The sequence below is a fragment of the Nesoenas mayeri genome, assembly GCF_963082525.1.
Source record: "Nesoenas mayeri genome assembly, chromosome: 6".
NCBI classification, from domain to species: domain Eukaryota; kingdom Metazoa; phylum Chordata; class Aves; order Columbiformes; family Columbidae; genus Nesoenas; species Nesoenas mayeri.
Window position 1 is genome coordinate 6833939 of NC_137545.1, and position 16335 is coordinate 6850273.

The 16335-nt window shown below is 39.5% G+C and overlaps 1 protein-coding gene across 1 annotated transcript in view; it reads left to right on the forward strand.

The window, feature by feature from the left end:
• PARD3B (par-3 family cell polarity regulator beta) overlaps positions 1–16335 on the forward strand; it is a gene marked incomplete at both ends in the record, with an annotated part of 357354 nt that overhangs the window by 134381 nt on the left and 206638 nt on the right. Inside the window, one exon of the mRNA XM_080346605.1 lies at positions 10447–10538. Coding sequence (XP_080202731.1) covers positions 10447–10538 — 92 coding nt within the window. The remainder of the gene's footprint in view (positions 1–10446; positions 10539–16335) is intronic.

Consider the following 16335-nt stretch of genomic DNA (forward strand, 5'->3'; position numbering starts at 1 on the left):
CTGTGCCTGCAATTTCAGATCCTAAAATAAGATTTTGTATACAGTTGCACAGAATTAAAATGCTACAGAGTTGCCTTAATTTCCATTGAGAATTGGGATCAAGATCAAGGGCTTTATGTAGGGCAGTGTGTTTTTTTCCTTTTGGATGCAGGCAACACTCAATTCCTTGAAGAGCTTCAGTCAACATTTTAACCCTTATTCACTTGTTTGATGCTCTCTAGGTTGAGATGTTCTAATGGTCCCTTAGAAACATCTTCAAGACTGATGACCTGGTTTTCCTCTGACAAGTTCTTTGTTAGAGTTAGGTTTAAAGTATGCCAGAAGAGAACTTCAGGACCATCTCTAGTCTGGGATTTACCTGTCAGATAGAGGCCTGGCAAGAACAATTTGTGTTGTGGTTTTCTTTTTCCTTTTCTTAGGTCATCACAGTGGTTCGGTGGCCACAGGGTTGGGAAGGTTTTGTTGAGAAAGAGGTTGATGGTTTGGTTTGGTGAATGCCCAAGGAGAGAGTAGGATTGCTAAGACTAGTAATTCCTTCTTGTACTAAGGTATGTTGTGAGGCTTCTGTAGTGTCTTTGTGACCAGATACAATTTTGGAAGAGCTTCACCTGCAACTCATATATATATATATATGTACACACACATTTATATGAATATATATATATATATATAATAAAAACATTTTAAAATGTTTTGAGAATTTAACATCTCTTAAAGTATGGAGAAAATAGTTAAAGATGAGGTGTGGACAGGATGATGCTCAGACTGTTACCAGTAAGCCATTTAGACTGAAGCAAGCTGATAAGCCTTTAACTAACTCAAGGCCTGAATCTTCTGAAAAGTAAATAAATTTTGAGCCCACAGAGTTGGGGGGGGATACTTAACTCCTAGCAGGAATGAAAGTGCCTTTAATCTGAACAGACAATGTAATCTTTAGTATCTGGTGTTCAAGGGCTGCATTCCAAGCTGAGGGAGCTCCACACTAATCACAGACTGTGATTCCTTGGCACGTTGTGGAATTGTCTTGGGAAGAGGCTGGATGAGCAGGTCTCTGAGAGCATTCAGGTCCTTGTCATGCCATAGATTGGGTCTCTCATGAGACCCTAAGCTGTGATTTATGTGAAGATTTCTGATTTCATGGAATATGGTAGGCATGTTCTCTACCTTAGTTTTTTAGCAAAGCATGTCCTGTGTAACCTTTTGCATTCTTGTTTAGTCTTCATCCCTTTAAACAGAGTGCAGCAGAAGCTGTGTTTCCATACCTCTCGACTGCTCCATATTTTCAAGAAATTTATTCTTGTCTCATCTCTTGATATCCACATGCGCTACTGGCTGGTCTGTGTACCAGCATCCCACGGAGAAGGGCTGTTTGGCCATTGCTTTGGTGCCTAAAGGGGATCACATATTGAAACACACATATTGAAACACGAGATGGGCCTTTGGTATTCATGTTCAGTGTCCAGCCTTTGACAAGGGCAAGCGGTGAAGGGTGTGCATCTTGGACACCTGGAGAAAAACCTTCTAAGCTTCTCTATGTGCTTTTTTATTTCATAGCGAGTGGGCTCTGTCGTGTTTAAGTAGAAAAGCAAGCTGTTTTTTGTCATATTCTTCTGCTTCCCGTGGCTTGGTGACTTTTTCTTTGACTGTTGACACTGTTGGCCGCTATATTGTGCAAACGCACCTGTGCATACTGAGCAATAGGAAGTGATGTAGTTGTTCTACAAAGATTTAGTGAAAGCTAAAACATTCCTCTGACTTCAGCATCTGTCGTGTGCTTTTTACACATTCCTCAGGTCCCAGCATTACTTGCATAAACGGAGTCACATCTCGAGTTCTGCAGTGAGAATGTTCTAAATATTCATGATGTTATGTATATATTGTGCTAGGTGGCTGTGTATTATTAGAAATCCTGGGCTTTAAGCACACTGTCATCCATTGTTCAGTAAACACAATTACATTGCCCTATCTTTCATCTCTCCTCTAATGAATCCATGCTAATTGATTAATCAGTGCTGTTTCTTCACTATGATAATCCAATCCCATATGAGGAATAGTGGTAACATAACTAGTAATTACTAATGTATGTTGCACACTGAGGAAAACCTGGTGTAATGCAGTGTGAGTGGCAAAGGCAGCTCAGGAGGAGCAGAGGAGAGCTGGGCCAGCACTGCTGGGTCGAGGGCGTCTTGGGATGTGAGGGTGATCCCCTGGTACAGGGAATGGCTCAGGCTGTCACTCATTCATGGTGTGTCACAAAAACAAGTGTCTGAGAAGATGTGGGAAATGGAATCAGCTCTGTCTTTTCTCAAAGGCTCAGCTGGTGTTAGTTACTGAAGTGACTGTCGTCTTGACCTAAATGAGGCTATGACAGTGACTTCTAAATTGAGATAAAAGAATTCTTCTGCCATGACAGCATCTTACTGAAGTTGCTGTTTGATTTCCAAAGCAGTGAGTTGCGATTTCTGATCCAAGACAAAGCTTAAGCTCGGCTCTGGCAGGCTGTGCGTGATGCTTACCAGGCCAACGGACACTGACTATTTGTTTTTCCTTGCTGTTACCGAATCAACAGAACCATGGATTGATGGTGACAGACCCAGCTTGTTGGAGGCATCACGTTATGCACTCTGTTTGTGCAGACAGCAGCCAAGTATCAGATACAATCGTTAGCAAAGTCCCTTTTTCTCCCTTGAAAATGGGTGTGGTTTTAAAATTTTGGAAACCATTGTTCACTCCCACTGCCATTGGCTGCGGTGATTAAGATTTAAATGATTTCCATTTGGGTGAAAAAGACAACTAAATTCGAAAAAGAATTCATTTCAAAGAATAAAAATGCAAGGCTAAAATATCATTTGTACATTCAGCTTTTAGATAATACACATTCTTTAGAAACCTTTCAGATAATATTGAGGGCGTGTTGGTGTGTAGCAAAAGCAGAAAGTTTTGATTTGGTAGTGCAATTATATTTGTAAAGCTTTTATTTTGTTCTGTATTATGTGTTAGTGGGTGTGGGGTTTTTTAAGTGTTCAGAGTTAGTAGTTTTGGGTGGTGTGAATAAAATCCAGATTCTTTTTCTGGGGGAAATGGTGATGTGGTGTCATACGTAAGACTGTCTAGATAAGATTCAGATGTTCACCGAGTAATAGTTTCATGAAGAAATCACCCTGATGTAAGATGTAGTGGTTTCAGAGCTATTTTTCTTCTTTTCTAAAGGAGTACAACCAGTACCTCTTTGCACAAATAAGAAGAGGGGCAAAATACAGGTGTGTACTTTGCAGATCTCTTGTAAAAGGTTCTGTTAATTAAAGATCTTGGGAGGCATAAAGAAGTGAGTCAGGCTCAGGAAGATAATGCTGATGTTCTCTTGGTGTGAGAAAAATTGGTGGGTTTACTTGTAGAAATATGAATTTCTTTCCCTGTTTTTGCAGCGTTAATTGCCCAATGGTGGTTTCCAACCAAGAGAAGGGATTAGTGTGCATTTGTAGAGCTAATGATAGTGAACTTTTAAAATGCTGCTTGTTGCCATGGGAATGCTTACAAATAACTTCCATAGTAACTCAAATGTCCAAAGGTTGTGTTCTTCCTTTGAACACAGATTTTTGTCTCCGAGTGGATGGTACAAAAGAAATCACAGTTTTTAGCTTGGAAACACCTGTTTCTGTACTTACTTGCGTTGCTGATAGCTCAAATTAATAATCCTGCTCAGATGCAAATCCATTGGTAGTTGAGAGGGGAAGATGTTGCTGTTGTGGTTCCTGAAACTGCCGTGTGGTTGTTAAAAGCCGTACTATATTATGGCTTTTCTTTGTGCTGTGCTAATTAAACATGAATCCACTTGTATAGTATTAAAAATATCTGAAGATGTACAGCTATTTTAATGTTGAAAAATATCGTTACCAGTCCAGGAGAATATGTTTCAATTGGTAGCATTGAAAGAAGCTGGATGATTCTTTCTTATTTGTTGCTTGCCTGAAAATCAGCTTTAGCAAGTGATTAATTGCATCTGTAGATACTGCACAATTGCATCAATTATCCATTTCAAATGAATTTCATTCGGAATAGTTGAGAGGATGATGTGGTTTAATCAGTAAGTGAAATGGAACTATTGTAAGCTGTTGAAAAATACCATGTTTTGTGGAGGCAGAGTGGTTTAAAACAAGCAGACCTCTGGAAAAGCAAGAAATGTAACAAACAGTATTATATTTTCCTTCAGTTTAGCGCTGTTTTGTTAACTTGCTTTGCATTGGTTTCCATCCTTGATGTATTGATGGTGATCATAGTTTGGAGATGTTAGATGGTAAGGAATTTTTGAATGGAGGTAATGTAGTTGTATTTATAAAGAGACTTGTTTAAGCATGACAACTTGCACGTCTGATCAATATCTTCTCTTTTGGAGAAGCTCAGTGGTGTTTAAGATCATACCGAACAACTGAATTTTCTGTCATTGGTTTTAAAACTATATGTTTGATGCATCATTGCACTTATTTAGAAAGAAAAAAGGGAAGTAAAGTAATCTGAAATTGTTTTGAGGTGTTGTTACGCATGCTTTTGCAATGCTAAACCGTTCCTAACTATATTTCTAGACTTGGGTTTGGGTGTTACGTGAAGCCATGTGGGCAGAAAGACGCTAGTTTGGTAGTAAAAGGTTAGCTAAGCAGATGACACGCAGATATTGACACCACGTTTGTTGGGATATCTGATATTGGAATGACTGAGAGTTTTGTGTAACTCATTGAAAGGTGATATTTTACAATGCATAATGTTTGAGCTATTCAGAGCCTTTGATTTTAATGCTTTTCCTCAGTTAAAAATTTTAAGAACATGTTTCTGCTGGTAACTTGTTACATATTTCACTTGTCAGTGTGTTCCTGGCCTCGAGGTACCTTTATTACTTACAAGGTGCAAAATTAGGCTAAAATAACTGTTTTCTTAAGGTAGGGCTTTAGGGCCACAGCTTTGATTAAGCCCATTATGGATTTAAGGCCAAATGGGGGAACCTGCATGCTGATTTTAAGTCTAAAACACTTTAAAAACTTATTAGGTTATCATATTTTAACCTGTGCTTGGTTATATTATTACTGAAAAGGACCTTTACTGTGTTTCCTGAGCTTCATGGTCTTGGGGAATCTTCTGTATGCAACGTCTGCTGTTGCATTTGTTGCTGTAACTAAAGGTAAACACCTTTACTTTGTAATGCAGACTAATTGGTTTGGGAATATTTATGAAAGTGCTGATTTTTAAAGCTAAAAATAGTGCAATGGCTTTTTAAACTCATTCTGGCTGTCAGAAATGCTCATGTGATCCTGGAAGCGTTGCTAAAAATGTTCAATTTTTAAATATGGTAATTAAAATTGTTGTGAGAGCACTCGATGAGGCGTTTCCTGCATTTGTAGACTGAGCGTCCCTTGCACCCCCAGGTTTCCTTACATCTGACTGTTTGTTAGCTTGGTGAGACCTGAACTTCCACTGAACCCTGTTGGAAGAGGGTTTATTGTTGGCCAGGCAGGGAGGGCGAGCGGTGCAGCCCGTGCTCCTGCTCCCTGACCTCCCGCTCCAGGCTTGGGATGCCTTTCCTGTCTTTGGAAAAGCTCATGCCCTCAGGGGATACAGCACTGTAAGCTGGAACTTCAGACATACCTTTTGACTTTTAACTTTGTCATTAAAAGAAAGTTTCAGATAAAGATACTTTCCCTTGAGTAAACCAAGCTGTTTCAGTCCTAATTTGAGTAGATACCATGTGTATTTCTTATTACTAGCTTTTATTTATTTCCTTCAAGTGTAGTGTTAGTGTTGGTGGCTGTTTAATACTCCAAATATACCCTGCATTCAGGATTTTCTCCAGTTGTTTGTGTAGACTTCTTATTCTCTAAATTTATCTAGTTCTGAGATTTCTCATGTTGGTTATTGTTTAATAAGATTGTTTTTTCCAAGTAGAAGATGATGCTTTTTGCTGTATAGCTTTTCTAAGAGTGAGATATTTGGAGTTTCGTACTACCTGTAAATTTACTTCTTCTCTTAAGAACAGGACTCTGAGCCTACCAGGGAGAATTAAGGTGATTTCGGGCCCTTTTATGGTCAATGATGGCCCGTGAATACTTTTAAAGCTGTCTTACTGGGCTAGGTGGTATCATCTACTCTTGGATGTGCTCAGTTTTGCTGCAGAAAAACGGTTTGTGTTTTAGCTCAAATGCAATGCAAAACTAACCAGAGTTTAGTTAGAAAACAGATCTGGTGCAGTTTTTTTAAGATCTGCAAATCCAGGTTTTCTGGGTCGCAGGAAACAGAGCAAGAGGGCTGGTGGGTTTGCTGTGGTTGCTGCTCAGGGCTGTGCCATTGGATGTGAAAACAGCTGCTTGGATGGGTTTCAGTCTATTCTGTATCCCCCTCTCTCTTTTTCTGTCCAGAAACCAGTACTTTCACATCTCTGTCCAAAAGTGTCAACGTGCTTTTTTTTTCCCCAGACTTCATGTTTTTATGAAATCAACATTTTCAAAAATTAAAGAAAAAAATAGAGAATTTCTCATATTCCCTGTTCTCTATAAGAACCAGGGCTGATTCCAGTGTCTTAGTTGTTGGGGCTGATATATATCCATACTGACTGCTGAATTGAGAAGACTGTGCATGTTTACAGTGTAGAAAACGTTACTGGTATGTACTGTGTCTTTTTACTGTTACACGTACACGTTTACCTCATGTGAGAGCTGTCTCTCAGTGAATATCAGACTCTTTCTGCCATTTGGGTTCCAGTTGTTTGCAGAGGGCTCTTATTAAATAGGGTCCCCCTTTTCTGCTTCAGTCCTAATTTGAAGAACATGCTTGTTGCAACACTAAGAAAAACTGCCTAATTCAAATTATCCCTATGTAAATAAGTTAGAAAACTTCCACTGTTCTTAAATGCGTATGATTTCTTGGCTTTTGTTTCTACCACACCTTTTTGCCGTTTAGTCCTGTTTCCTAAATGAAAACTGCAGTTCTCTCACTCTGAATCTGTTACACACTCAGCTGTATCTGAGTCAGATTTGGAGAGTCAGTGTCATTAATTCTGCTACTATCGAAAAAACAACAATCAGTCTTTAATATACTAACAAGAGATTGAGAATTTTTGTGTGTGTCGGATCATTGTCTTCTAATGGTGTCTTGTGCGTTGTTGCTTTGCTGTCATTCTGCTAGTTGGGCAGCAGATGATCTGTTTAAATTTACTGATCTTCTAATTAAATCCTGAGGTATGAAATGCATTTGTAGTGATTGTAGTGTAGTGTAGTGATTGTTACATGACAGGAGCTCTAATATCATTCTCAGAGAGCTCAGTTATCATTTCGATGTTATGATTCATGTTTTCCCTGATCATGTAAGACTTTAAATGTATCTGGCTTCGTGTTTACTGACTTGAGCATGTGATAATCTGTGATATGTGGGAGCACTATATGGCTTCAAATCAAACCAGGGGATGCTGTGCAGGATGGGGCTGTGACGCTGAAATTCCTGCTGTGGAATAAAAAGGTAAGCAAGCTGTGATTGCAGTTATGGACTCCAAACTCCAGCTTCATCTTCTTAATTCTTCACAGAAGTTTCATCTTGTGGAATGATGAAAATGTGGGGCTGTCAGGCACCTCACAAGGCTGAACCATTATTTTCTGGCATGGGAATGAACATGCCTTGAAACATTTGTGCTGTGTTTTAAAATCTGTTCTTGAAGACCTTTGCTGAAGGTCTGAGACCCCTAATATCTGTAATAACCCCATTAACCATCTTCAAGACACTTTTTGCTGGTCTGGTCTTTAGTGGAAAACAAAGCTGTTGGTTGCCATCTTTTTATAAGAACCTCTTACTGATTTTGGAATGTAGCTGCGCCTTTACCAACCTTGTGCTGTGTTACTGAACAAACCTAATTCCCAGTATGATGTGAGACTCGTTGATCAAGTCTTCAACTTCTTCAACTTCTTCAAGTCTTCTGCTCCGCCCTAGTGAGACCCCATCTAGAATATTGTGTCCAGTTCTGGGCCCCTCAGTTCCAGCAGGACAGGGAACTGCTGGAGAGAGTCCAGCGCAGGGCAACAAAGATGGTGAAGGGAGTGGAGCATCTCCCGTGTGAGGAAAGGCTGAGGGAGCTGGGGCTCTGGAGCTGGACAAGAGGAGACTGAGGGGTGACCTCATTAATGTTTATAAATGTATAAAGGGTGAGTGCCACAAGGATGGAGCCAGGCTCTTCTCAGTGACAAACAATGATAGGACAAGGGGTAATGGGATCAAGCTGGAACACAAGAGGTTCCACTTAAATTTGAGAAAAAACTTCTTCTCAGTGAGGGTAACAGACACTGGCCCAGGCTGCCCAGGGGGGTTGTGGAGTCTCCTTCGCTGGAGACATTCAAGACCCACCTGGACATGTTCCTGTGCGACCTCACCTAGGCGTTCCTGCTCCGGCAGGAGGATTGGACTAGATGATCTTTTGAGGTCCCTTCCAATCCCAAACATACTGTGATACTGTGATCAAAAAATGGTTCTTTGTAGTTTAACACCTGTGAATCAGTCAACAGAAACATGAGATTTGTGTTGATAACATTAGTGTTTGTCATTACTGTGAAATCTGTTTCGCAAGAAAGTGGAGATAGAGGACAAGTATGCACGTAACCTCACTACAGCAAGGATAACAGTAACCAAAAGCCCAGAAATAAAGAAATAACATAGTTTATGCAGACTTGTGTACACTGCAAAGGAGGCTTTAAATAGCCAACGGTTCTGAGATGTGAGTAGCAAGTTCTGTCATGGACTGAGCAGAAAGAAAAGAGGGTCTAGTTAATTCACAACCCAACATCTGCTCATGGCTTGGCTATTTTCAACCTTCCAAGAAGAGCCTTTGTGGCACCAGTGTTTTCAGTGGTGAGGTTTGTTGGGTGCGTTATTGTTAACAGGTTTATCTGGTCCTGGCATCTGTTGCTATCAAGGTGCTGCCTTCTTTCCTGATGAAGTAAGCACATGGAGGCTGTGTGTCTGTTTTCTGCTGCTAACGCGCTGCTCGAGATCGAGTTCCTCATACGCTTCATCTAACAAGAACTGCTCCTTGACATGTGGTTCCACTGTGGAAAGTGATGGGAAGAGATGGCACACACTCAATACACATTTTTTAAAGCAGTTCTTCCATTGGTGACAGAAGTTTGCTCTCGGTGAGGTATCGTAGTCTTGCAGTGGAATCCAAGTCTGTTGGCTTGTGCTCTAATTAGCACACAAAGAGAATCTCTACCTAAAGTGGTGTCTCAACCAAAAGGGGATCCAGCTTGAGATATATATATATGACAAAGGCTTGCTTGAAAGGCTGACCATGCTTGTTTTTTAAAATGCAAAGCAACTCACACTCATACGAGCTCTCTTGATACTTACAAACTGAAAATAAGTTCTACAAATCTTTGAGGGACCGAAAGCACCAAACTTTTAAAGCCATCTTTCTGAGTACAGCCATCTTTTGAGAGCAGTTGAAACTTTTAATATACAGTGTAGAGCTTTTATTGAAAATTAAATTACCTATCTAGTTGGCTTTGTTCTTTGGAATGAATTTATAACATTGCTACCGTTTGCCTTGAGACAACTTCATATGGCAAGTGTACACACTGGAAAACTGTACCAGTGCAACAAGAAAAGAATAATTATTGACTTCAGGCTTTATCTAGTTAAGATCAAGCTCTGAATTGAATTCTTTTAGTGTGTTGACAGCTGAAGATTTATGTCTTCCAGCTCTATTCCTGTTGCAGAGTTGGCAGAAGTGACCTCTCCAAATAAAGTCTTTCTTACAGATTTTGCTCTGTTTACATTATTGCCATAAGGGTCGCAATGAAGTACAGTACATTAAAGCTAATATATCACCTGCTAACAGTGGTCTTATCTCATTGGTACCTCTTTCCCTCTCCCAGTATGGAAAAAATGCAAACATTAAGAGTCTGAGGATCACAAAAAGAAAGTTAAATAATAGTTTTCAAGAGCTTTAGCATTAATGTCAGGTCCCTGTGTGCACTGTACTATTGTGTCTGGCCAAATGCTTACACAATTTCATATTTGTGAAGCTACTGTGAAAATATGGCTTTACCAGATAAATGCTACTAAGGGACAGAAAGAGCAGGAAGAAAGAGTAGTTGGGTTTCTCCAGGGTCTGTGGATTCCATTGTGAGAAAGGAGGCGGCTCAGGGTGGGAAAGCGTCACATTCAGCTTGGATGGGTTGACAAGGAAGCAGCACCACCAGTTTCTCCAGTGGAGTAACTTTGGGACTGGTGTGAGGACTGGGACTTTAGATACCAAATGCTGCATAAAGTGGGGCTTTCAGTCCTCCCCGTCACTGACATGATGTTATTTACGATGTGTTTTCTCTTCCAAATATTCACTCAAAAATACAAATACAGCTATTGTTCTATATGCATAAATACGTATGTCGTTTCAAAATGTGCTTTGAAATCTCTCAACAGGCTGTGTCCCAGGTGTCCGTTCAGGCTGGGGAGATGAACCTCACTGGCCCCCCAGAACTGCTGTTGGCTCCGAGGGCCCGGCTGCCCGTCAGGTAGGAACATCTGTTCAGTGTTGCCTCGAGTGTGGTTTATCCACGGGCAAGAAGAGGCTGATTCTCCTTCCTGCTGCACCTGGGAATCCCTATTGCACTCGTCACTGTCAGCATCTCTGCCTCCTTGTCCATTCCCATCCTAAAAACAGGCTTGGTTCACGTACTACAGCACATATTTGCACATGACAGTTCTACTCTCGCTCATGAATGGTTTTATTGTGGTATTTGTAGTATAAGGCTAAGGGGAAACGTGGTACTGTTGTGTACTCACTGCTTTTGCTTTCTGCTCAGTTCTTCAAGTATTTAATGTCTTACAATAGAGGATGTTCTTAGGTATTATATGATATCTCAATAAATAACTGATTAGCTGAACCATATAATGCTAAAGTTATCGTTTTCAGTTAAAACATCCCCTCTGTCTTTGAGTGGTAACATTATTACTTCACTACCTCCTGCAGTAGTTTTACATCTATGTTTATACACTGAAAATTATAGCCAGTATTTCCCCCTGCATTGCCTCACTAGTGTACTCAAATGGAATGCATCCTTTTCTTCTCTTAGTTTATAACAAACCAGAGATGGACAGTGCTGTTACAACTGAAGGTGCTAGTGGTCACATTGCTAATTTGGAAAATTACTTTTATTTTGGCCAGTCTAAAATTTGAGTGAAACCTGGGTAAATACATAATCTGCATTGGAAGCCAATACAGTAAAATTTGAGAGCTGCATAGCTGAAACAAGAGGAAACTAGGTGTTCTCAAGAGGTTTCATAAAGCTTCAGGGTTTATTGTTCCTGAAATCACAGGGAAATTTCTAAACGGCTGAAATGAAACAAAAAGAATAATTTTTGCAGGTTGCATTTGTTACAGTAAAATGAAGAAGTCAGGCAATACAGTGTCACAAAGTAGGTCAGTCAGATCCTCGGTGGTAATAGAGGGCAATGGAATTCAGTCCTTGGTCCAGTATGTTGTGGTTGTAGAACTGTAGCAGTATCACAGCACATTGTATAATGAAATCAAAAAGTCTTATATGGCGGACTTCTGTGTGCCAGCTAAAATGTCAGAAATTCATTTGTTTCCATTTTGATGATAGCAAATAGTAATTTGCTATAATTTTGCAGTTTGTAGTTGTTTGTCAAAACAGTACAAATAAAAACCAATAAATGAGCAGTATCTCAATTCCTTAATCTTGAGCATTGATCCTCACAGACACCTGAGAAAAAACAAGTGTTAATATTCCTTTTTTACCTATGAATTTATATCCCCAGAGCATGTGGGGAAGGTTACAAGAGCAGGGACTAAAACCTCAGTGATCTTCTGGGCCATGCCAGGATTTTAGCAAAGGTTCACCTTTTAGAGCATCTCAACAATAAGTATTTTCCATGCAAGAGAGTTAATTTCTTAGTTTTTCTTGTTCTTCGAGGTGAATTATTATGCATCACCAAAGATACACGCTCATTTGTCTCTTGATCTGTTAATTTGTAATGGGGATTAATGAAGCTTTGTGCATGCTATGCTCATATATATTGTCCTTATGCTTTTACTAGAGTGGCTTAGATATCGAACTCTTCTCAGGAATCTTCTGAGAGCATATTATTGTTTATCGAGTTAAATACATCATTGCTTACATATGGGATTCTTCAGAAGGTTGTGATTTGCATTTAATCTTCAAAACCTGATTTCACTGACTATTGGCAATGTTGACAACAAGGAAGCCCTCTGTGATACTTTATACAGATATTCAGTTTTCTGAAGTAGCTGGTCTTCTCTGGCACGTTGCAAAACAGTCACTAACAAGTCTGGGTTTCTGTACATCGCTTAGGATTTGTGTTGAATTCTGCAAACTGTCTTGATTTATGGAGGAGTATGGAAGGAAAAGTGATAAAGAATATAGATAGGGGACCACTCAGTTGATGCCTGAACATCAAAATGTTGAATGTACAGGGTGCTGGCCAGAATGAACCTTTCTGCATTGGTTGTAGTTTTTTTGGAGATGAGTTGGGATGTATGCATTTAGAGGAGAAACCTTGGAGATTGGGGAGGAAGTTCTGAGATGGGTAGTATGACGATTTTTTTTCTCTCAAAATCATGAATTATATTCAGGTATTTGTAATATATTCCAGTTTTTTCAAACAGTGAACTTAGGAGGAAATCAGAACATGTTATTTGTAAATCAAAGTTGGTAAATCCGTGAAATTCACTGAAATTTCAAAAATCAAAGAATTTAAATTTCAAGGTAATTTTGATTCTTTTATGGCTTTTTCCTTAAAAGTGAAGAGGGTTTTTTTTAAACTATTGTTAACAAAAATGTTTTTTCACTAGGCACAATAGATTTATGATGGAAAATAATGAGTCACTAGCAACCTCATCCATCTATCTATCTATCTATCTATCTATCTATCTATCTATCTATCTTATTCTGGTATCTTAACTTGATCAGATGTAAGTAAAGAAGGTTTTATTAATAAAGTAGTAATTAATAGCAAAACTGTTTGGTTTTTTCCCCACAAAACTAGCATCCTAATATCTAATTTGACTCCTTTTACACTCTTATTTCCAAAAGGAAGTATTGTTTGTGATTTGTGTAGATGTCTTTCTTGGTATATTTAGATAATCCTAGGGCCATGAAGGACCCACCAAGTCATGAAACCTTAAGCTTTCATTGAAATAAGCTGTGTTGAGTAAACCACTATTGTCCCCGCTGCTTTCATTAGAAAATATTCCTTAGAATATAATTAGAAAATGGTCAGAGCACCAACCTGTCTGAGGTCAGTGTCCCCTCACTAACTGCAGCCCATAATGGGTGTTCCAGAGGGAAGCAGAATAAAAGGATACCAGGATGAATATGTTATGATTGTGAAGCCCAGTGAGTTGAAGTTAAAGGCTTCAGGCTTAGTGTATATTACTCACTCAATAGGAAAACTGTTCCATGCGAAGAAAACCAGTTCGCTGACTTAAGTAGGCAAAATTAGTCGCACGTTAGGTAAATGAAATGAGTGGCAGTGCTGGAGGACTTTTAGCTCCTCTGTTAGAAGCTAACGGAAAGGCAGTTTTTTTGCCAGGATTTCTTAAAGCGTTTCAGTGTAAAAGTACTGGGAAACTTTTCGGTCCCGTATCTCTCAGGAGCCTGAAAATTTTGACCTTTTGAGAGCTGGACTTTGCTACAAGAGAGACTTGAAACATTGGGTCCTTAGCACATTCTTAAATTAAATAAATACAGGACTAATGACAGTCCTTTTGTAATTTCTCAAGGTGGATTTTTTTAAAATTTATTTTATATTTCTATTGAAAATGATGTTCAGAGTAAAGGAAGCCAAGGTAATGCCATCATTGTATAAAATTCCATATTTTTCCTTTCTTGCCTTCATGTTGTGGAGTAGGACTGAAAGATATTTAAACTAACAGCAGAAGTCATGGAGAAATTTGTCACAACCTTTAACATGGGATCCCTTAGCACGCCATGCATAGTAATACCGGTTTGAAAACCTTGCTTTTCTTTCCTTAGTAAAAATGATTGTGTTAAGGAACAGTAAACATGAATCTGCTTGGATGCTGAGCTTAATAGCAGTGGATTAGTTAGAACTCAAAGGGTAATTTTTGCATAGATAATTCATTAGGTGTTTTATGTTCTGTTTTGCTGTCTTCCCACTTCTTTCTAGCAGAGGTCAGGGTCAGTTCCCTGCTTTAAGCACTGTAGATACATAATTAAAGCATAACTGCAGCTTGTTTTTCTTCTTAGTATTTTATATATTTTTTTTAATCTTCTGTGTCTTTCATTAGTCTAACAACACAGAAATGGAACAACTCGATTTAAAGGAAAAAGACACAAAAACCTAGCACCTGCAGGTTGTCTGGTTTCTCTCTAAACCTTTAGACAGTTAATCTTGTGAGAACTAACTGATTTTAGCAGGGGAAAAATGTCTCTATTATAATAGCATCTTTACTAGATCAATGTATTTTATTAGAAGAGGGTGATTGGTTACCTCTTCAAACACGAAACTGGAAGATTCTGGCATTATCTCATAGTAAATATTTAAACTTTGTGGATAGTTTTAGCTCTGTGTAGAGTGGAGCAGCTGAAATGGGGAATTGAACGATGGATTCAAAGGCTGTTGCTTGGTGACGTTGTGCCTGGGTTGAAGACTTACATGCAAGTGTTGAATAAGACTAAAGTGGCAAAAGAATATGCCACTGGAATGATAAATACTTGATCTGTGTTTATTCAGGCAGTAGATTCTTGTGACAAGTACTGGATGACAAGTTTTGCCCAGTAACCCATGCAGAAAGCAGCTTTTTCCATGCGACTGTCTTCAATGTGTTGGAAAATAATTAATCCACTGTAGGCTGCGTCTACTGCATTATCCTACCATGATTCTCCTAGCACTTGTGATTCGAGAAGGTCAAAGCATCTCAGCAAAACAGGCTCTGCTGCAAAACTCCGTTTTATTTCTGGAGAGCGGTCTCTTTGAAGCATCTGTATGCTCAGTAGCTGAGATTGGTTCTTCCGCTTTATGGGATAGTTTGCAGAGGGGTTTTCAACCAACAAATCTTTTCCTATTGCATAACTAACAAACTGCTAATTCTTGATACAGTTTCTGGGAGAAGGAGTTACAGTATTTGACAGCACTGCCAATCTGAACATCAGACCGATTTACCACTGAATACATCTGAACGTGCAGCACTCCATTGAAATTTTGTTTTCATGTTAGAAATGAAATACTATGCATACTCACTACACACTTGCGTGCATCTTTTCTGTCTCTCTCTTTGCTAAACTGTACTCATCATCATTTTTAATAATATGTATGGCAAACCTTCCCGACAAATGTGATAGACTATAAAGAATCTGGCAGAAATCAAGAAACATCAAGCAGTGAAGAATTTAAATAGTAAATGACGACAGCTTCTTCAGGTTAAAAGTCAATAGCACAATGTCGAATGTGGCCTGGGGTGCCCCAGGCGGGTGATGCCAGGCGCGTGTTCTCTGTGCAGCGTGGGGACGGGAGATGCCACCACGCACTGGAAACACTGGAGCGCACTGTGCCGAGTCCTGCCCTGCTGGAAAACTCCACTGACATAAATGCTTTTTAAGAGTTTGCTTATTGTGATTGCTGTGAGAATATATCTGTGCGTATTCCATAGAAACCGGGTTAACACACTGAGCCAGGAGAGCGTTTTGTGAGGTCGGAGCTCGGTGTGCTCCTTGGAGAACACCCAGGGGACACTGGCCATGTAGCGCCCTGAGGCACGCGCTGCATTGCTCACCAGTATTCCCAGCCTACCTGGCAATTGGATTCCTCGTCTTTTATGCTTACTTGAGAGACCAGACTTGTTTTTTCTTTTACTGTAAATTTTAGATTTATAGCTACTTTGAGGGCTTTTATTTTTTTAATGTGTTGAATATCGCAGAAACTCCATAAATTACCCTCTCTGTTAATATCACAGCTATCAACCAGCAGTTGAAAGCCATTCTGCGTAGCCCCCTCTTTCAGTTTTTTAACTGGACCATCAAACTGAAGAGTCCCAATAATGAGTATTTTAAAAACTCATCCTTTTGAGAATCTCATTCATCCCTGCCCTATTCTTGAGCACTCCGTCCAGGTTGCACCTGCTGGAAGAGGGACAGCATGAGTGTCTAATGAGTCTCTAATCTTTCGGGTACCTAAACCAAAAAAAGCAGAATCCCAGGTTACACCTGCTTTTTTAACTGTCAGGCTTTCATAGGTATAATGTAAATATATGTCCTCAAAGATGTGTGGAAGTTGTTGTGAAGAGCAGTTGTCTTCCTGGGTGTAACT